At 40.3% G+C, this 22,650-nt stretch overlaps 1 protein-coding gene across 4 annotated transcripts in view; it reads left to right on the top strand.

Annotated features, from left to right (window-relative positions):
• MYO6 (myosin VI) overlaps positions 1 to 22,650 on the top strand; it is a 185,029-nt gene that overhangs the window by 61,391 nt on the left and 100,988 nt on the right. For all 4 annotated transcript variants that reach the window (XM_030886766.2, XM_004696300.4, XM_030886763.2 and 1 more), the window contains exons 2-3: positions 13,259 to 13,401; positions 20,524 to 20,593. In XM_030886766.2, coding sequence (XP_030742626.1) covers positions 13,285 to 13,401; positions 20,524 to 20,593 — 187 coding nt within the window. In that variant the 5' untranslated portion in view covers positions 13,259 to 13,284. The remainder of the gene's footprint in view (positions 1 to 13,258; positions 13,402 to 20,523; positions 20,594 to 22,650) is intronic.

Below are 22,650 nucleotides of genomic sequence, written 5' to 3'. Positions count from 1 at the left end.
ATGTCCAATTTCCCCTGGGTGGGCCCTGGGTCCCCACTCTGCACTCCCCCTCATTCACAATGTTATGATTTTTTTTTTGTCTTTGATGCCTGATACCTGACCCCTTTGCCGCCTTGTCATCTTACAGGCTGGTGTGCTTCTTCCATGTGGGTTTTGTTGTTTCTTAGCTAGATGGCAGCCTGTTTGTCTTCAAGCCTTTAAGACCCCAGATGCTGTATCGTTTGGTAGCCGGGTAGCATCTGCTTTCTTCCCCACTTTTGCTAAAGCACCCCCTTTGTCCTCAGCAATCGAGTAGGGGCAGTTCTTTCTTCTGTTTCTTTGTACTTTCCTCTTGTCCCACTATCATGTTCTGCCTTCATTTGGGTTTTAGGCATTCCTCTCGGTTCCATTGCCCTTGATCCAGCCCTGCAAGGCCTTCCGCACCCTCCTTGACATTGATTTTGGATCACTTGTTGTTCCCTTGTCCCTGTACTTGTTAGCATCCTCTTCCTTCCTCCACCCCCACCCCCCACCCCCATGTTCCCCTGATCTGTCATCCTGTTGTTCTCTCTTCTGGCTTGTTTATTCTGCCTATCCCTTCCAGGTAGACATGCTATATACCATCACCAGACTGAGTGCAACGAAGCAACAACAGAAAGTAAAACAATGTCTACAATAACAATTTGATAACTTTAACCAGGTTTTTGTCTGGGAACTGCCTAAGTCAGGGTTGGTCAGATGAACCTGGCTGGAGTGCTGTTGAACAGTGAGAAAAATGCATTCCCTCTTCATTTGCCATTAGGGTAGAGGAAAGGATGACAAAAATATCATGCCAGGACAAATCATAAGCTTGAGTTAAATATTGAAACTCCTTAATATAGGTGGTGGGATCATTATAAAGGAGTCTAAATGCTTTTCAGTTTGAGATAAATCAGTGAGAGAGAAGGGAACATGAACTGGACCACTCTCTCAGTCCCGGCCACTTTCCAGAGTGGACAAACGACAAGGGGGTGGGGTTCTGCGATCACGTGTGCTTGCTAACCAACGGGTGAGTGCAGACTCTGGTTCTTCCAGCGAGGCGGGTAGATCGGGAGAAGAGGACGTGGGGGGCTCCAGGTGGCCAGAAATAGGATGAAGGGTGAGCTGGAGGGGGAGACCAGGTATTCTGGTAGGTCTGAAAAGGTAGACACCAGAGGGGGGTCCAGAAGCAGGGGGAGAGGAATTTTTTTTAGTCAAGAGGACTTACAAGGGTAGCAGGAAATACAGAGAAAGGGATGGGAGCTCAGAGGAAAGGCAGCCTGGACATTCAGAATCTCAGACTATTTGTGAGTTTACTGGCAGAAATTGTTGAGATTTTAGAGGACATTGAAATCAAAAGTGTGGCAGATGATTAAAGCTGTTACTTCTCGGAGCTTTCTGATGGTGACCATGGATTTGTGCTCTGCTTCCCTATCTGGGAGAGGTCTGTCAGAGATGAGGGTGTTGGTTAAGTGGAGGCTGAGCAGGGAGGGAGCCCGGAAGGGGAGGGAGAGACTCCAGGGAGTCCGAGGAGTCTGGCTCTGGGGAGGGGGTGTCGGAGGCACAGTGCCTCAGCCTTTGGGAATTGAGGGGGTAGTGTAGAAGGTGATGGTAAGGGGTACCCAGAATATGGAGGAAGCCTTACTGGGGGCGCAGATAAGGAGTCGGGGTTTGGAGAAAGACCGAAGGGGAGTACTGTCAGGGGCCTGATTAAGAGAGTGTTTGGCTAAGAGACCTTGAGCAGGGTGACAGGTAGTAAAGAGGGACTGGAGTGAAGAAAGAAAAAGACCTGAACATAAGGGACTCCTGATTATTTGTGAGTTTGTTGACAAAAATTGTTGAGGTTGCGGGGAACGTTGAAATCAAAAGTGCTATTTTCTGGCTAGCACGACTCATTGTCCAATTGGTATTGAGGTCAAACTTGGTTACAGAAAAAGACCAGGCACGTAGGACAGAGTGCAGGAGCCAAACCCAATTCAGTAAGGTTGGCAGAAGGTGCCCCAAAGGACTGTCCTTAGGGGGTTGGGACAGAAAACTTCCCATTGTGTCTCAAACTGCAGGGGGTACAGACAGAGGAGAAGGGCATCCCCTGGTCCCTGTTCGTCAGTCAGGAGGTGGCCCAGTAACCCTGAGAGGCATCTTGGTCAGAGCTAGGGGCCCAGTGGGAGAGTCCTGGACTCTCTGGAACAGGAAGGTTCCCTGGCGCAGGCCTGTGGCTTTAAGCGGCAGACAGGGACCTCGGATCAGAGAGACACAATGGAAGTCAAGGAGGGGGAGGGGAGCCTGGCTTTATGGCAGGTAAAATGGAGGTTGGTCAGGCCTTTGTTCACGGTGAGAGGAAGGGGAGGCAGAAAATGTTAGAGAAAGCATTGCAGGGCCACAGACGCAAAACACACAAACAGGTAGAAAAGGCTCAGGCACACCCTCTGCGTTCCAGTCCTGTCAGAAGGTGCAGTGCCTGCTTGTCTAGGGCTAGGAGTCCTGTTATCAGCAGGAATCCCAGGAGGTAAGCACAGAGACAAAGGACTGGAGGCCACATGGGGGAAGGTAGACATAGAGAAAAGATGGACACGAGAAACTGGCCTTATCGTCGCACCCTTTTCGGGGAAAGGCAGTTATTTCCGGCTCCTCTTGGTACGAGGGTTGCAGAACAAACCCCTGCAGTGGAGCCACGTTCAGCTTCCCAGTATACTTGCTTTTCAGGGCTTTCAGCTAGTTAGCCTCCCGTGGACCCTGTGTTCCCGTATGAGTTTGCTGGTCCTCTGTGACCAGAGTGACAAACAAGACAAATGAGACAGAGGAACATAGAGAACATCTGGTTTCACTGGTTATCTTATCTGGTGCCCTTTGAGATGTGCAGGGAAGCACATGCAGGGCCCGGACCTGCTTCAGCTTAGTCCAAATGGGGGCTGCCTAATTCAGACCCGGCCCAAACAGTTCCCCCTTTCCATCCCACCTTTCCTCCATCCTCCCGGTATCTCCATTCTCACCAATGGTCCTGAAGGGATTATCTGCCCTGGATTCCCTGTGTTTCCGGTTTCTGTCTGTACCAGTGTACATCCTTTGGTCTAGCTGGATTTATAAGGTAGAATTGGGATCTTGATAGTGGGGTGGGGGAGGAACCATTAAAGAACTAGAGGAAAGTTGTTGCTATACTGCACCCTGACTGGCTCTTCCCCGCGACCAGTAAAGCACTTTTTATGAAGGATTGTACTTATCTATAAGTTGTGTTTATCTCAAGTTTTGTAGAAACGCAAAACTCTGAACAGATTATTTTTCTCAGAAAAATTCTCTTTGTTGTTTTGGATTCATTTGGGTTGTTTAATGGAAGTTTGTCAAATTCTAAGTAAAAATCAAAAACAAGAAACATTCAATTTTGCCAACTACTGGGTGAAATTTTGTACTTGTAATTTACGTTTTGTTTATTATATTACTGTATCTTGTTCATTTTATTTATCAAACCCATTGTGTCAAATGCTAAGTTGGGTGGAAAGTAATTAATGTATCTGATTTGAGAAATAATTAAAGTCCAGCAGATTGTAATGATTAGAAATCCCTAAGTGTGAATTTACTCTTAGTGGACACAGAGGATATCTCATAAAATTTGTGGTCACTTAATAGCTTTTAATAAACGGTACATAGGGTTAAGTTAATCATATGTTAAGTTTTATTTGAAATGGCAGTCAACCACTATGTCAGTATGTTTTTTCGTGGATGCACTAATTCTGTGTTGCTGCCTGGCATCATCCTGTTCTGCCGCTCTCTCTGATGCTGCCCTATTCTTTCTCCTCATCACATTGGATTCTGGCAGACAGTCTTTTACCAGCACACAGTGATCTTTCTAATATAGAAATCTACTTAGACGGATCTCTATTACTTGTAGAATAAAGAATTAGATGTAAGGCCGTTTACACTTTGACAAAGAAGCCATGTTGACTCAGGTTGGTCAGCTGCTCATCAAAAGCTTGGCAGTTGGAACCCATCAGCAGCTTCACAGGAAAGAACATCTGGTGATCTGTTGGTAAAGATTGCTGCCTAGGAAACCTTGTGGGGCAGGCTTCCTCTGTCTGTAGGGCTGCTGGGAGTTGGAGTCGACTTGAAGGCAAACAACAGCAATGCCACTAGTTCCTTAGTATTTTCAGTCAGAAGCATTCCAGTTGTAAGAGTGAAATGAACTGCAATATAGGGTATCATCCAGCATTTTATAGGAGGGCGATATCTTTGGTGTTTCTTTGTTGCTGAATAGGTTTCAGTGGAGCTGACAGAGGACCAGGAGGAAAGACCGTGTGTTTGACTTAGAATACGAAGCGATGACAACTCTTTGAACCACATGGCACAGTGTGCAGTTCATCCCGGTGGAGCCAATGCTTCCCGCGTAGAGTTGCGGGGGCCGAGCAGACAGCAGTGACAGCACAGCAGCATCAACGAGTACATTGGCCGGCCGGAGACTTGGCATCTTAGTTCTCTGATGGTTGTCTGTCTTACCGTTTCCAGCTTGGTCTTCCCTAAACTTGCGAAGTTCCTGTTGTCCAGGAGGGTGGGGGAATTTCATTAAACAGTATCTGTGGTTCTGCTGGTTTCCTCTCATGAATTCTAACCCGCTACGACTAATCATGTGAGAAAGACTTGTTGGTAAATGTTGTGAGAATGACGATGGCAACAAATGACAAATATACTCGACACAATGGATGCATGGATGGATTGTGATGAGTTGTATGAGCCCCCAATAAAGTGATTTTTAAAAAGAAAGAGAGAAAAATATTTGTTGTACTTGCTTGCTTTTTGTTTTTGAAACCCAAATGTTTCGAGGAGTCAAATACTGTTCAGTAGTTACTGTGTGATTTAATTACATGTTAAAGACAGGAAAAATAAAATGTACATATTGTTGTAAAACTCCTCCCTGAACGCATTTCATGTTATAAGAATGCTCCAGGCAGTGTGAAGTTTTCACCACATCCTCTAGATCAGAATTGGTCTAACACTGAACGAATGTAAGTGTGTGAATAAGTTTTGGATCTTGACACAGTCACGAGGAGCCACGGCCATCGAGCTGCTGACAAGTAAGGCGGCCTGGTCGAAGAAAGGGTTATCTTTGCTCTGGAGCGCGAGAAGGCAAACCAAGGTGTCAAGTTTCCTTCTTTTGCTTTCTTATTTCATTGCGGTACTAGTAGTTACTTCATAGTCACAAAGACCATAAGATTCATTTATTCATTTAACCAAGCACTGCTCTGGGACTCCAAATGCATAATAGCAAAGCAAACCAAGTCCCTGGATTGAAGAAGTTTTCATTTTAAATCGGGGGAATCTACCAGTATATTCAATAGTACAGGAAAAGAAAAATAGGAAAGGGAGTGTCCGCATATGTGGGACTTGGGTGGGTTGGCAAGTAGGACTGTCACAGAAGCCTCCCTGAGAGATTCAGAGCTATCTCGGGGAGTAGGAAACACTGCATGAAGTCCTACAGCGCTTCTTAAAAATTTTCTTTTAATGTTTAATGCATAGTAGTAAGTGATGGCTACAAAGTAGTTTTGATGTTTTTCTTCGCTTTCACTAGCTGCATGAAGCTCCCTATCAGCTGTTCGGCGCCTGCTCAATTCTGACTCAGAGTAGAGCTCAGAGTAGGCGTCGCAGGCTGTGACCGCGCCCAGCGCCGCCTTTTCTCCCACCGAGCCGCTGGGATCAGCCCACCTCGCAGTCGTTTGGAAGCCGAGCGCTTCCCCATCGTGCCACCAAGACTCCTTCCACATCACCTGTGAAGGGACAGTTCAGCTTGACTTCAGTCCCTGCCTTTGTGTGATGTATGCGTGTGCGCGCGCAGCCCAAATAAGACGATCAGCCTTATTAGTTACTTAATAAAGGGAACCTTACTGGGATGTTTTTGAGATTTGGGTGCAAAGAAGTTCTTGTGGCACTGAAAGGCTCAGTGCAAGCTTGTGCTATGTATACCCAGTGTTCCTCAGTGCCCAGTTTTCTCCTGTTATCGAGACAGGAGGGAAGTTAATAGCCTTCAGGATACACTGATACAGATGACAAGCGTTGCCAATTTAAAACTTGTTAGCCAAGGGTGCACATAACATTGTTTGGATCAGCAAGGCCAGAGCACAGCCAGCTGAGAGAGTAATCTTTTAAAAACGGTACATATGATACTTCTACCCTTCTTCCCTGCTCCACTAGAATTTAAGATATCTAAGGGCAGAGATTTTTGCCAATTTTGTTTACTGTCTTATTCCTAGTGATTTGTTTTCCTATAAGATTAAAAGGTTCTTAAGGCCAGACACTGACAGTATATAGCAAATTGTTGACAACAGAATTAATGATTGTGGAAGGAAGTCTTGGAAGGATTCTGCTTTCCTTATTTAATGCTTCTTTATTTCTTTTTGAGATCTAGCCATCTCTGGACACTAAACCCTAAAATAATTTTAACAGGTGCTTGATTTCCAATACCCTAGCTAATAAAATATAAAGTGTTTACTTACACCTTATAGTTTATAAAATATAGTTTACTTACAACTATAATTTAATTTTTAAAGGGTAATCTTTGAAGATAATGATGACTTGGCAGATGATGGCTGATTTTGTGGCATGCTTGTGTACATGGTCCTTATTGCAGTGATTCTCAACCTGTGGGTGGCGACCCCTTTGGGGGTTGAATGACCCTTTCACAGGGGTTGCCTGATTCATAACAGTAGCAAAATGAAAGTTATGAAGTAGCAATGAAAATAATTTCATGGTTGGGGGGTCCCACCACAACATGAGGAGCTGTTTGAAAGGGTTGCAGCACGAGGAAGGTTGAGAACCACTGCCTTGTTGGATCTTCACTAGCAGGACAGAGAATGAAGACTTTGCATTTGTCATTCTTACTGTCAATGTGTTTGCTCTTCAGGGAGCCTCAGGTTGGTAAGTTTCTCCCATTTCAAAGAATACGTGTAAAGGAAGCGTGGGACCCCTGAAACACTGCCGACTGCCTTCTGCAACTAGTGCTGACTTCAAGCCTTTTTAAAAAAAAATTATTTTATTAGGGGCTCATACAACTCTTATCACAATCCATACACACATCAATTGTGTAAAGCACATTTGTACATTCATTGCCCTCATCATTCTGAAAACATTTCCTCTCCACAAGCCCCCGCTGACTTCAAGTCTTAGTTGTCAAGTTAAGTACTAAAAATGACATTTCACTTGTGGAGGGCTATCCCTCTCTTTTCCTTGAGTAATTGCAGGACTGCTTTACATTAGAAAGCAGCCCTGTGGCACGGTGGTTATGCATTGGCCTGCTAGCTTCAAGATCAGCCTGGAAACCACCAGGTGCGCCTCCCGCAAGAGGGGGGTTCTACTCCCTGAAACTGAGAGGGAATGTCCTACTCTGCCTAGAGGATCGCTGGGATTTGGCATCAACTCAAGGACAGTGAGTTTGAGTTGTTACCTTAAAATTTCCAGAAATTAATTTTTCTTAAGTAAATATTGTTATTTTCATTATATTTCTGAAATACATATACTAGGAGGTAACCCCCCAAAAAACTGGAATTTTTTTCTAAACTATGTTTAAATTTTTTTAACAAAACATTGTTATCACCTTCAAAGTACTCTCCATTATACTTAATTCACTTGTCATATCTGCAAATCCATTCTTGGAACATTTTTCAAACTCCTCTGTTTGGATGGCTGACATCACTTTCCTCGTTTTTTCCTTCACCTCATCTACATCCTCAAATTGCTGTCCTTTCATGTCCCTCTGCATTTGCGGAATCAAAAGAAGTCACACAGAGCAAGGTCAGGTGGAGGAAGGTGCATGGGACAAGAGAGGCATGCTGTTTTTTGCCAAAAACTGGTGCATTAAGATGGTTTTGTGAGGAGGTGTATTGTCATGGTGACAAAACCAGTCCCCTGTCTGCCACAAATCAGGCCTTTTTGTTGCACCTTGTTATACAATCATTTCAGAACCTTTAAATAGAAAACTGAATTAACAGTCTGACCTGGGGGAACAAACTCCAAAAGCACTTCAGGTTGACATTTTCGCCCATTTGGGAAGTTGACAGACATCCAGACGAGCTTTGCCATCAATTGATATTTCACCTTTTTTGAAAGGAGAAAATCACTTCTACACTTGAGTTTTCCCCATAACGCTGTCCTTGTAAGCTGTGTTCAACATCACAGCAGTTTATGCGGTATTTCACTTAAGCAGGAAACAAAAATTTCACAGTTGCATGCTGTCCTCTTAAATTTACCATCACAAAAATTGAGGTTCGTGTGAAACTGCTGTTTTAAAAATTTGAATTGGGTTGTTGTTTTATTCAGGAGTGGTGAGTAATTTTACTTAAATTAAAAATTATCCTGTGATATCCCCCTAAATCTCATGGGAAACGTTCCAAGAAAATGGAGTTAAAATTTACTGGAATTTTATCCATAAACTTTTTGATGTCCCTTGTGCTTAAAAAATATATATATTTATTAAATATTTTTATTGTGAAAAAATTCATTGTGACCGGAGAGAACCTTCCCAGGCAATGCTTGGGTGTTGGTCGTGCATTAACCTGGAGTGAGTGGCTCCATGGTCACTTAGCAGGAAAAATCCGTACTATGAAACCATTGCCCTGCCCAGCACAATTCTGGCTTTTTTTTTGGGGGGGGGGCACCCCCTAGTACAGCCAGCATTTGGGAACTTAAAAAAAATTCTATTCCAAAATCTACTCTTCATGTGTAAACATGCTCAGTAAGAATGAATGCCGAATTCTTGGGTTTTCAGGATGATTTTCTCGGGCATCCCAACCTGTCAACATAAATTTTGTCTTCTCTGGTGGAATGTATAAATTAGACTTCACTTATGAACATTCATTTACACATACATATTTGAATAATTGCTTGATTTTAAAAGTTTATTCTACTGAAAACCTGTGGGGGAAAAATAATACTTACTTTAATAGAGGGAAGAAGTGAATGTCTCCTAGTTCACCCTGTGTAGATATGTTCTCAGCACGATTGAACAGCTGAGTGAGAGACGGAGCCACATTCTCTTGGGCCACGTGTAATGGTTGTCTCTGACGATAGTGCTCAATGTGGCTGGCTGCAGAGCCACACCTGTGCCCATCGCTGTAATTTCAGTGGGGTCTTGAGGTGTTGATCGTTTTTAAACTACTCTCTCTGTTGAGGACTTGAAGGCCTTTTTGGCTGCACTCTAGAAAAGCATGCCTTTCATTTGTGGTGACTTTTCTTTGGATATTTCCAGTTTTATTCATTTTTATTTTATTAGTGGTAGGTGAGGAAGTTCGGTTTCTCCAGCTATTTTAATGTTGAGCCTTTTCACTAGTCGTATTTTCCTATTTTTCTCTCATTTTCTATCTCTTAAATTTTTTCCCTACTTTCATTTTTATTTTTTCCTTTCTGATGATTGCCTTTGTTTTGTCTTCTCAACATTCTGGTGAATCTTGATTTTTTTTTTGCCTTGATAGTTTAGTTTTTAGTGCTCTTTTTATAGTATATTGTCCATTCTTCACAGAGAGAATTTATCATGTTCCTGGTGATATTAAGGATAGATTTGAGAATTAATCTGTGTACTACTACATGTTCTCTTATTTTCTCAAAGTTGTCATTTTCTACTTTTTATCTGTTTTCTTTTCTTTTCTCCTTGTTAGAGACTTTCTAGTAATTCTTGGGTACTTACACCCCTGGTTAAGAACGGAGGACCATAAGCCAAGTGCTGCTCAGAGCATGTGTAGATGGCTGTGGTTGATGCTGTTGTGTAAGGTGATCTGGGTGGTCAGTTTGTGAGGATAAACCCATGCTATATTCTTAAGTCTTCCTCCTTGGGCTGGTCAGATTCTCTGAGAGAAAAGCTTCTAGTCTTTCTGGAGGCCAAAGATCTGGTTTAGTATTTGAGAGCCCAGGGGGTTAGTGGTATTCTGTGCATGAAGTAATTTTTCTATGCACACTCTTAACTGTGCCAGTAATTTTTTTATTTTAAAGGATATCTCCCTTCTCTAGATAAGAAACCTCTACATTTCTCTTGGGGTGGTGGTGGGGCAAGCCTGGGCATTCTGCCTAACAGTATGGCGTGTGTGAGTGGGTGGCATTAGGAATCTCTTTCTAACTTTTACTCAGTCTTAAATTTAGAGGCTCTGCTTTTATGATTGGTTCTAGAAGTTCTATTACTGCAATTTTTCTATCTTTTGAGGATTCTGTGGTATAGTTTAGATTGGCTTCATATTTCCTCAATGGTGATTTGGGATTCAGCTCTCTTGGATTAGGAAAGTCTTTTGCCTCAACCAAAATGCTGCTGCTATTACCCCCCCTTTGGTTTTCCCGATCCTTGTGGGGGCGTGTTGGAAAAATGAATTGCTTTATCTTAGCTAGGAAACTGCAGCAACTTTTTTGAAATGGGAAGGCATTGGAATAATTAAGACAAATTTTATGTCTTTTTTATGAGCTTCGGAATTTGCTTTCTTGTGATTTTTATTTCTCTCATTTAGATACTTTATATATAATCTCACTTAGACAATTATTCCCAAAGGATCCCTGAGAAAGATTCTGTCATTTCTGGTTGTATCTCAAATTACCACAAGCCCGTTGTCTTGAAATTTACTGGCGGTCTCAAACAAGACATATGGGAGAAAGGAAAGAAGAGAGGTGTGACTAGCAGCTATTGGGTGCCAATAGACTGATGATCTCAATTTTATGTCACCTAATCCTTACAGCAATTCTGTAAGGTAAGCGAGCTTATCTCACAGTATGGATAGGGATACAGATAAAGATCAGGGAGACTAAATAACTTGCACAAACTCAAAGAGCTAGTAAGAAAGCGGTGAAGCCCAGTTTCAAACTTATGTTTAAAGACCTTTTGCCTCTGCCATCTCATTCTACGCTTCATAAACAGTGCGGACAATTCATTCGTTATCCTAGTAACGTTGGAGTCCTGCTATGTGCTGGATCAAAGCCTTGATAAAACAGGGATGACATTACCAGATTGATTTTTTTCAGTAGAATTACTGGCCATCTGTGAAGAGTGCCAAGAATAGAATTAAGCAGACAAATGTATTGCAGAAGTCTTGGTAAAGGTAATGGTGATTTGGACTAGGATAGTAAAAAAATGCAGAAGAATACATGAATTTGAGTTGCCTATTGATGGTAACTAGGAGCGTTGGTGGTGTAGCCATTAAGAGTTGTGCTGCAGCCCACAAGGTCAGCAGTTTGAAACCACCAGCTGTTCCATGAGAGAAAGGCTGTTTTTCTACTTGTGTAAAGAGTCAAAGCCTCAAACTCACAGGGGTCAGTTCCAGCTTGTTTTAAAGGGTCACTATTAGCTGGTACTGACTCAAGGGCAATAAATGTTTGTTTGTTGAAGGTTAAACTGACAGGATTTGGGGATGATAAAGATTTGGAAGCAATTGAAGATAGCGCCAGGCTTGATTTCAACTGCCTTTACTGATAGTGGGAAGACTTTACAAATGGATAGGATGACATTGCCTTGAATCGAATAATAATATTGTTACATCTATTAGATACAGCCACAAGAAACATCTATTAGATACATCCACACGAACGTGTCCAGTAAGCACTTAGAAGTACATATCTGGGTCTCAGTGGGAATCTGGGTTAGAGAATAAGTTTGGACATCCTTTAAAAACTTGTATAGATGGTATTTAAGCCATTGGGTTGGATAAAACTATCTAGGGAAAGGGCATTTCTGGATGTGTGGCAATGTTAGTGAAGCAGTGTTGACTTAAAACAAGTATATATATATAATACTTTAAAAATAGTTCTTTTAAAAATAGTTTTATTGATATAAATTTAATAGTTAATTCATATGAAGAAGACGTGCAGTCATCACCACAATCTGTTTTAGAAGCAACTCACTTCTCTGGACAATCTTCACATAAGTTGGTAACTTAGAAATTACATGTAAACCTAATGGGATTTACTGGATGGGGCAAGCATATAGTCATGTCATAGAAGACATTTATCAATGAGCACATTGCTGACAACTTCTTTTATGACTGAAATACATACCACCTGTCTTTGATTTTCATGAGAGACTGGACTTGAGACCATGTGCATGGGGATCCCAGATTTGATGGGAATACTACATGTGAGAAGAGTTATGATACACATACAACCCTTTCCTAGAAGTAGATGAGTAATGAACAATATTTCCCATTGAGATGTAAAACTATACTATATAGGGTCACGCATTAGTTGATTTGATTTTGCATATTTGTCTCATAGTGTCTAAGCTCACAAAAATCAAGTGTTCTGCTTGTCATGAACCCTTGAGATTATTCTCAGTAGCCAAAATTGTAAATGGTAAATTTGAGAATGCCAAGCATGAACGAAGCTTTATGGGAATACAATAGAAAAATAGAATGGCATTCACATAGTCAAAGCTGGCAATAATTCAAATGGCCATCAATAAGACAAAAGACGAACAGTTGTGGTGTAGTTGTTCAGTAGAGTGGTAAACAATGCTATTGAACCTCAGAAACATTTGTTTGAGTGTAAGAAGCCAGATACAAAGAATACACGTTGTTTGGTTTCATCTCTATGGAATTTAAGGACAGGTGTAAATTGTCTATGGTGATAAAAACCATAATAATGAATGGATCTGAGGGGTGGAGATTGACCTTAAGGTGGCATGGCAACTTTCTGAGGTGATAGAATATTAATTTGTTGACTTGGAGTGTTTGTTAAGTGGGTGTATTGTTTTGTCAAAACTCATCAACTTATGTTTGTAGGATTTGTGCATTTCACTGTGTATAGATTTTGCCTCAATAAGAAAATAAAATATGAACCGAAACAATGGGCTGAGAGGTTCTATGAGGAACAGATGGGTGAGGAAACTCCTACAGCCTCAGGTGGTAGGAAGTTTTCCAGAGGCAGCAATGTGTCAAATCTCCCCTTATCTCTTTAACCCTTCAGGTCCAAATGACTTGTTTTCAACTCTTAGCTGACACCACATATTACCCTCTAGTCCTTGGATGGCTGTTCAGTTTGTTGTGCAAAGCACACCGGTTTAGATGGTAAAAGGGTCTCACCACCACAGTGAAGTGAGGCGGTAGAGTTGGGGATAGCTACGGGCTGAGAAGGTGGATATTGGGTGGTAGGGATGGGAAGAGCGGAGTGAGGGGATTACTGTGGCAAGAGTGGATGCTTGCTTCTGGAAATGAGTTGCAATGATCATGTGGCAATTTGCATTTTATCTTTTAAAACAGGATGCTACTTATTTTATATTTCCAAAGTTATTCATGGTTCTTTACTTGTTCCTTTGATACAGGAGATAGTGGATAGCCTTCTTCAACAATGGAGGATGGAAAGCCCGTTTGGGCGCCACACCCTACGGATGGATTCCAGATGGGCAATATTGTGGATATTGGTCCCGACAGCTTGACAATTGAACCCTTGAACCAGAAAGGAAAGGTGAGAAAAATTTTAAAATTGATTTCCTTTTATGTGTTTCCCTTAACGAAGCAGATATTCCTAGTACAATGTATTGGAAAGCACATATCTGGTAAGTGAATCTTCTGTTCACACTGACTTAGATGACATCAGAGGTACCTACTTTAGGGAAGGAATGATGTCCTTTGGTAAAATTCAGCAGAAAGAATGTCTTTCATAATCACCTTCTTAAAATAAATAGTTAGCAGAAGAGTTATGTTGCTGCTGTGTGCATTCGCGTAGATTGTGGCCCATAGTGACCTGGACTGGCAGTGGAACTGCTGCACGAGGGTGCTTGGTTTGTAATCATTATGAGCACATCACCAGGCCTTTTCTCCCATGGCGTCACTGGTGGGTTTAACCCACTGGCCTTTTGCTTAGCAGCTCGTGCTTCACCACCAGGAAGGAGTCTATTTTATTTCTTATACCATATTACTAATTTGTACTGCAAATCTAAATGTAATATACTCAATATGTTATGAAGAATCTGAGAAGTGAATGTTATCAAAATTTGCTTTTTTGACTTCTGGATAATTTTTCCCTTTTTCTTAAAAAAAAAAAAGCTCATTTACTTTAAATTACTGACATGGAGTTTGAGAACAAATATTTCTAGTCAGTGAAGATACTTAAGTTTTAAACATACCCACCCATCTATTATTACTTTTGTTTTAATGATCTTTATTTAGAATGTAAAGTATAGTTTCTGTACATATGATACCTAGTTTTTTTTTAATGCTTAGACATAGACTAGACGCTGTTTGCAAATGGGAGTCTGGTGACAAGCGATCAGGAGCTATGAATTGCATACAGAGAAGGCATTCACTGTGAGCACCCCACTTGCAGTATTAATGGGGATGGATGATGGTCTCTTTTGGGACAGTCTCACAATGTTCAGTTTAATAAATATCCTTGATTAAATTTAGTTTGTGAATGCCATTCCTAAGTACTTTAGACTGAAAACTGTGCATGAATAATTTATATTCCACTGATACATGGTTAACTAGTGCCATGTGACTGCCATCCTTCTGGGAACCTTAGAAAAACAAGGTGGATGTCTCATTTGGTCTTTTCACAGACAAAATTGTTCTGTTACTGTAAAGAACCCAGGAGCCTAAATGCATAATATATAGTGTGCCAGGTTAGGGGCAGCCAATTAAACATAAGCTCAGGATGTTTAAAGATGTTTAAAGAAAAGACAAAGTGTTTTTAAACTTACAATGTAGTACATTAAAAATTAAAAAAGGATAAATTATTTTATGTATTTGAAATCATTAAACTTTTGGAAGTATCTTTTGTAAGCCGTGTAAACCACAGGGCCAAGCTGAAAGGGCAAGTCTGCCCCCTAGGTTTGGGATCACTGGTAGGAAGGTGCCGTAGAGGTTCAGTCCAGCAGGCCTGCAGTCCCACACCACGAGCTGCCCCTCCGGAGAAATATGTGAGCAGTTAGCCTCAGAAACGCACAGGGGCAGTTCTAGCCTGTCCTACATGGTTGCTATGAGTCAGCATTGACTCGGTAGCAGTGAGTTTTTGTGTGTGTGTGTTTTTAATTAGGAAGGGCGCCTTGGTGGCATAGTGGTCAGTATTTGAAACCACACACTGCTCCATGGGAGAAGCACAAGACTTTCTACTCCTGCCAAGAGTTACAGTCTTGGAAACCCACAGGGATAGTTCTAACCTGCCCTACAGGGTCTCTTCCAGTTGGGATTTACCAGGGTAGTGAGTTTGGTTTGGGTTTACTATGAAGGCGCTTTGGTGGTGCACTGGTTAAGCACGTGACTGACTACTTAAAGGTTAGCAGTTCTAGCCCATCAGTTACTCTGTGGGAAGTAGATGTAGCAATCTGTTTCTGTATAGACCACAGCCTTGGAAACCTTCTGGGGCAGTGTTGTCCTGTAGGGTTGGATTATGTCCTAATACATTGCCAGGTAACAAAATAATTCAATTCAGACATAGGAGAAATATGATTTATAGGCATATACTTTGTTCATACTTTAAATATTTTTAAAAAATTAATTTAAAATCTTACAAAACTATATCCATTAAAGGATACACCATTTCAACACAGTCTACATATACAATTCAGTGACATTGTTTGCATTCTTTAAAGAGTGTCATTCTCCAGATGATCCTTTACAAATTACTCCACTATCATCAAGGTAACATACTTCAGTATTTTGTGCGTTCACCTGTACCTCACTAAACTTAGTCAACTATACCTAAGAAAACCAGTGTAACACATACAATTTAAATATGACACTGTGTAAGTACCTGTGTGAATTCAAGTTTGAAGTTGCTTTTTTATTTCAAAAAATCTGTTTTGTTTTGAGGCTTAACAATATTCTCAGGGATTGCTTTTAAGAGTAACCTCTTCCACTCTGATTGGGTTTGTAGGATGTAATGTATCATAATCAGACAATTAAAAATATTATAATACAGCAGTTTTAAAATTAGCTATGTCATGGTGTAGAGTCCAGCAGCATGCAAATATTATTAAAGGGTGGATGGCTTCCTGGATGGCAGAATGGCTTGTAAAGCATTATGATTGACTCATAGTAAGAAAGTACGTGTATTATATGTTACAGAATAAAAACTGAAACAGAGATGATCAAAATGAGACATTCGTATTACATGGTACGCATTGTGATGTTTCCTATTTTTAGTCCATTAAAATGCTGACTGTGGTCCTCTAAGTCGATTTCATATTCCATATTTGAAGCAGACTTGCTTTCAAGCTGAAGGGTCCATATTTCTGTTGCCTGGCTGCTTTTGTCAGCCCACAGTGTTCTCCCATCCTCTTGCCAAATGCTTGCTTTTCTCTGTTTTTCCCGCTCTTCTGTCTTCTCAGCTGCAGTGTGCATGAAGTTCTTACCACAAATCAGGCAGTGCTTGGGGCTCTGTGTTGTTTCTCAGAGTTTGCCTTTTGGCTGCAATTCCATTTTTCCATAGACCTTTGCTTAGCAAGTGCCTGTTCATCTGTGGTTGAAGGTTATCTTCTTAAACAGTAAATAAACTCATTCATTTTGGTAAAAATGTACAGAGCAAACACACACTATTTTCATAACTTTGAAATATTCAATATTTTGACTTTGGTTTTATTTTTTGAGTTATGCCACCTTTCTTAGCAGTTTTTCCCAAATTATTTAGCCATCAGTAACATAAACTCACTTCTCCTCTGCCCTAAGCTTTTTATTTATGTGAATTGCTGTTTCACTTAAATCATGTAGAGATAATTCTTTGAAAGAGCATGCTGTTTTATGTAGACAGCTTTTTCTAATTAAGTTAAACTTGGTTTATTTGGTTCAAAGATGACAACAGGGCATACTTTGAGTTCAAGCCTTAATTATTTCCTTAAAGTAGTTGTGTGTGTGTGTGTGTGTGTGTGTGTGGTCATCTGAACTAAGTGGATGGCTACCTTCTTTATGAAGTTTTTGTTTAAGATACTGAACTTCCCCCGCAATGCATTAGAATCGACAATTGATTACTCCTTCCATTAATGAATGGGATGAGTCCTTAGTTCTCTTTGGAGCTACTCGTTTACAAGTGTATTCCTCTTTCTATCAGACTGCAATCTTCTCAATTGCAGGTGCTATAGTCTGTGTCTGTTCTGCCAGTGGCACTTGATGCGTTGTGTTTGACATGTGGTAGGTGTTGGATGCTGGAGGGTCAATGTCTCCTTTGTGTTTATGTGAACCTCTGTTCATTCTACTTGCTTTTTGATTGAGTGGGGGCAAACAAACCCCCCCAAGACCCAGGAGAAAGCAATTGCCACAGTGAAACAAAGTTTTCCTTTCTCTTTGCCTAGGCAGTAAAGAGGAGGGGAACATAGGGACTGGTGATAATCTGGGAAATGGAGGGCAGGGGAGAGAAACCATCTTTCGGGATTCATTATGTCCTTTCACTCCTGCTCTTAACTTTCTTTTTCTAGAAACTCTTTGTTCTACCTTCTTAACTCCTGTTGTTGTTGTTGTTAGGTGCCGATGAGTTGATTCTAACAAAAGAAACACTGCTTGCTTGTGTGCCTCTTTTCTTATATGTGTGAATGCTGTGGATTCCATCTGGGAGTTTTATGTTTTTGAAAAAGGTATTTTTCCATGAATAGTTGTTCTTCTTGTACAGTTCCATCTTGTGATCTCCTGTATTGTTTTTATTATGAAGGCCATATTTTACAACTATCAATTCTTTTTCATTTTCAATGTAAGCATTCCAATCACCAGTGGTTATTAATGATCTTGATTGCATATCTGATCAAGTTTAGGCTACAGAAGTTGATAAAAGATTTCAGTTTCTTTTTCTTTAGTTAGTGCATGAATTTGAGGGGCTGTTGCATGAACTAGTCTTCCTTGCTGTATAGATGTGATCCTGTCACTGAAACTTGGTCCTTTCCGATCTTGAAATGCTCTTTCTGATGACAAAGCCGATGCTGTTCTTCAGTTTGCTGTTTCTGGCAGAGTGGGTGATAACTGCCCTATTGAAATGCCCATACTAGTCCATTTCAACTCACTAATGTCTAAGCACTGTGTTTCCCAAAGTAGGTGCCCCTAGGAGGGATACTTGGGGAGCCTTGGTGGTGTACTGGGTTACACATTGGGTTGTTAACTACAAGGTCAGCAGTTCAAAACCACAAGTTGCTCTAAGGGAGAAAGGTGAGGTTTTCTACTCCCATAAGGAATTACATTTTCGGAATGAGAATGTAAGCCACCAGAGAAATTGCAATTGTTTGCAAAGTAAAGATTAGGGGACTTATTGGAATGGCATGGATAAATTAGAATTCTCTTTATTGTTATTTGGGATAATCTATTGCCCCTTACAGATGACATCCTAACTCTAGAGTTTCAACCATAACTTCTAGTGATAGAGTACACTCCCCCTTTGTTTTTTTCCCTCCCCACTCATGGTTATGTAATTTTTTGGAACAACTATTTTTAGATAGTGTTTTACATCGCCTCAAATGTCAGACTTGTTTCTGGGTATATTTGACCTTCTGATTCCAGAAATGGTGTCAGTTCTCCCCTATTAGTTTTGGTTTTTGAGTTATAGAAATATGCCATGTATCACTCTTCACTCTGCAGACTCATAAATAATAAGGATATTTTTATGCAGTATTAGCTAGCCAGAGGAAGAGGAAGTGCATGCTGACTTTATATAGTTTATGTTGTGATGAAGATGTAAGTCAAGTTCTACTTTGCATGATGTAACAATGCAAATTCCATGAGCTTCGAATTTTCCCCAAGTGTCACTTGAGCTTTGCTAGGAACTGAATAGCAAACAGTTCTAATTTTGTATCTTAAAAGGGGAAAGAAACAGGAGTTACTGTGTAATAAATGAGGAACCCTGATGGCAGTGTGGGTTATGTGTTTGCTAAGCACAAGGTCAGCTGTTCAAGCCCACCAGCTGCTCTGTAAGAGAAAGCTGAGACGTTCGGATCCCATCAAGACTTACAGCCTCAGAAACAAGGTCTGCTCCGTCCTGTAGGGTCTCTGAGTTGTGATTGACTGATTGGTAGTGAGTTTGGTGCAATAACTAGAGATTCAAATATTCTGAAATTCAAAATGGGTCTATAAGAGTTCAGATTCTTTTAGTAAAATTAAAATGTCCCAATCATGTTATAAGTAGAACAACTTTTTCACCTGTGCACAGGAACACATGAAAGAAGGTAGAATTTTTCTTATAAAGAAGCTTAGTCAACCTCACCTCTGAAACACTTAACGTGAATTATCCATTGACTTCTATACATTAAAACGTGTTCTGAGATGTTTACTGCACATTTTAAAAGAGAAAAATTTAGATCTTCAAAATATTTATGCAGAATGCTATCAAGTCTTATATTTTCAACACTCTAATTTGCTCTCACACCTTCTGTTTATGTGCCTTTTCAATTTTCTTTATTTTCTTTTTACTCTTCTCAAGCCGCCGTCTGGCTTTGCAGGATCCAGCTGGTAGTCTCTATGTACTGCACAGCCTCCCCGACCCCAAAAAACACCCGCTGCCCCCTAGTCAGTTCTAACTCATGGTGACCCTACAGGACAGAGAACTGCCCTTTGGGTGTTTAAGCTTTAAATCTTGTAAAGGCAGAGTGATTGGCAGCTCATTGTGTAACCAACTACCCTCTATGGATATATATATATATGTGTATATATATATATATATACACAGATTCCTTGGGTGTCCCTTAACACCTAATTCTTTTTCAAATATTTCTTACCTCTTTTGTCTTACCCTGTAATTTGTGGGTCTGATCTCTCATATTTAAAACTAGGATAATAAATTAATACGTATAAATTAATAGCTCAAAACAGAGTGGAACACCATGTCTAAGAAACCAAAGCTGATGCAGCCTGTCCAATGCAGTTGTCTGAATCAGTGCCTCAGATACACCGGGGCAGACCTACAGACCAAGACAGCAAGAAGAAAAAATGTTTTGTTGTTGGACTGTGTGATATTTTTAAGGAGCTCTGGCGCCGTGTTAGCTAAGCGTGGGACCACTCACAAGTCTGTTGTTCAGCTCACCAGCTGCTCTAAGGGAGGCAAACGAGACCGTCTGCTCCTATCAAGATTACAGCCTTAGAAACCCTTTAGCAGTCGCTGTGAGTCAGAATGGACTCAGTGGCAGTGGGGTGGGTTTTTCATTTCTGACACATTTCTGTAGATGCTTTTACTGAAATATTGTCATGAATGAAATTATAGTCTGTTATGTTGTTATGGCTGAGTGATTGAACGTTACCTTTTCCTTTCTTTAAAGTAATAAAATTTCTGTATATGTAACCATAAAAATGTTTCTTTTTAGAAGAGCTATACCCAAACTAATAATATATATATGGAAATTGAATATTAGGATACTTCTTGCTTTATCCCACTCTGATTGTAATAGCTTATAATGCTTATTTACCAATTTTTCATGATTGATTTCATGTTCAGGGATCATGCATTTGAGTAAACTTCCTCTGTTTTTGGGTTAGTGACTTATTAAATAGTAATATTTTTCATTGCATTTTAATAAAGAGCATATTGTTACCATTATTACATTATATGTAACCAATTAAGCTCCTTTATTTTTCTTACTATTTATAAGCCTCTAGTTTAATGGGCTTTTGTTTTCTTTGTTAGACATTTTTGGCTCTTATAAACCAAGTGTTCCCTGCAGAAGAGGACAGTAAAAAGGATGTTGAAGATAACTGTAAGTATCAAGCTCAAAATAGCTCTCAGGATATGAAAGGAAACAGCTCTTCCAAAAAGTAAATTAGTGGTTAAGTTACTAGAACATGATACTATTTCAGAAGGAATGCAGGCTTTTGACATGAAGCTCATGTGAATGCAGGAACTCAAAAAATCCTGAATTCCTTATTTTCTCATATTTGTATTTTGGTGAAAGGCTTGCTTGAATATGGATTTAGTGTTATTTCTGTTGTGTGAATGTGGGGGATGGTAGAAATTTACTTGGATACATGAACTAATAGTCTCTTGTTAACAGATTTGAAAGACTGATTTTGAACTGTATCTAGAATCAAGGAGATTAAAAAAAATCATTTTATTGGGGGCTCTTACAGCTCTTACCACAATCCATATATCCATCCATTGTGTCAAGCAAATTTTGTACATATGTTGACATCATCATTTTCAAAACATTTTCTTTCTATTTGAGCCCTTGATGTCAGCTCATTTCCCCCCCTGCCCCATCCTCCATCCCTCATGAACCCTTGATAATTTATAATTTTTTTCATATCTTAGACCAACTGCTGTCTCCCTTTACTGATTTTTCTGTTGTCTATCTCCCTGGGAGGGGGTTATATGTAGATCATTGTGATCGCTTCCCTCTTTATCACCTCCTACCCCTTCCTCTTAACCTCCTGGTATCACTACTCTCATTTTTGGTCCTGAGGGGTTTATCTGTCCTGGATTCCCTGTGTTTCCAGCTCTTATCTGTACCAATGTACATGTTCTGGTCTAGCTGGATTTGTAAGATAGAATTGGGGTCATGATAGTGGGGGAGGAATCAGTAGATTTTTATAGTCATCTATGTAGTTCAATCATTTGGAAATCAAGTCATTGTGATTATCACTGTTGGAGGGTACTAAACTTAAAACCCAAACCAAAAAGATTAGCAATTAATAATTAATTGTTATATTAAACATTAAACATGTTACAATATGACATTCACTTATGACTTACAAGTATGATCTTAGCATGTGTCGTGGAAATAAAACTATTTTCACAATAAAACAATAATCTGATTTCAGATTTTTTGATGTGTGTGGGGCAATATTTAAGAATCATGCCCTCTTTTCATGCATTTTATTTAAAGGTGTCTGATAGTAGAAACAGAAAAGAAGTAAGAGAAAGGAATAGGTCTTCCTTGTTGATTTTCTCTGGAGTTCACAATTGAATAAGCTTGTTTCTTCTTCCCACTCTATGAAGGGAGACAGTGTGTAGCAGTAGGGTAATGGAAGAGCTGGGGACTAGGGAGTAGTCAGGCATTTGTGAATTCAAATTCTGACTATGTAATTGGGAAGCAGTGTGCCCTTGGGCAGTTTGCCTCTCCTATTTGAGCTTCTCATCTGTAAAATGTGATATATATATCAAAATATATATATTTATATATATATTTATGTATATATTTATATATTGCATGCTTAAAACAGACAAAAACAAACATGCAAATCAACTGAACTCATTGCCATTGAGTCTGTTTTGACCATAGCGGTGCCATAGGACAAGGTGGGACTGCCCTTATGAGTTTTCGAAGCTGTATGTCTTTATAGGAGTAGAAAGCCCCCTCTTTCTCCTGTGGAGCAGTTGGTGGTTTCAGACTGCTGACCTTGCAGTTAGCAATCCAGTGCATAAGCACTACTACGCCAGGACCCCTGTTGCATGCTTAGAGATGATATATTTAAAATGTTTGACACGTTCCTGACTTTTTATAGGTTCTCCATAAATATTAGCAGTTATTATTGCTAGGTGTAAGGAGCCCTAGTGTTGCAAGGGATATGCACCACCCCAAGGGTTAGGTGGTTCTAGGCCAGTGGTTCTCAACCTTCCTAATGCTATGACCCTTTAATACAGTTCCTTATGTTGTGGTGACCCCCCAACTGTAAAATAATTTTTGTTGCTACTTCATCATTGTAATTTTGTTCCTGTTATGAATCTGGCAGCCCCTGTGAAAGGGTCATTCGACCCCCAAAGGGGTTGTGACCCACAGGTTGAGAACTGCTGTTCTAGAGGCTGTCCTAGTCACAG

This window comes from Echinops telfairi, unplaced genomic scaffold (assembly GCF_000313985.2).
Source record: "Echinops telfairi isolate 266 unplaced genomic scaffold, ASM31398v2 ScPeMD7_3533;HRSCAF=4204_0, whole genome shotgun sequence".
NCBI classification, from domain to species: Eukaryota; Metazoa; Chordata; class Mammalia; order Afrosoricida; family Tenrecidae; genus Echinops; species Echinops telfairi.
The sequence above is the reverse complement of the archived record's forward strand: the minus strand, read 5'-3'. Positions and strand labels throughout refer to the sequence as shown.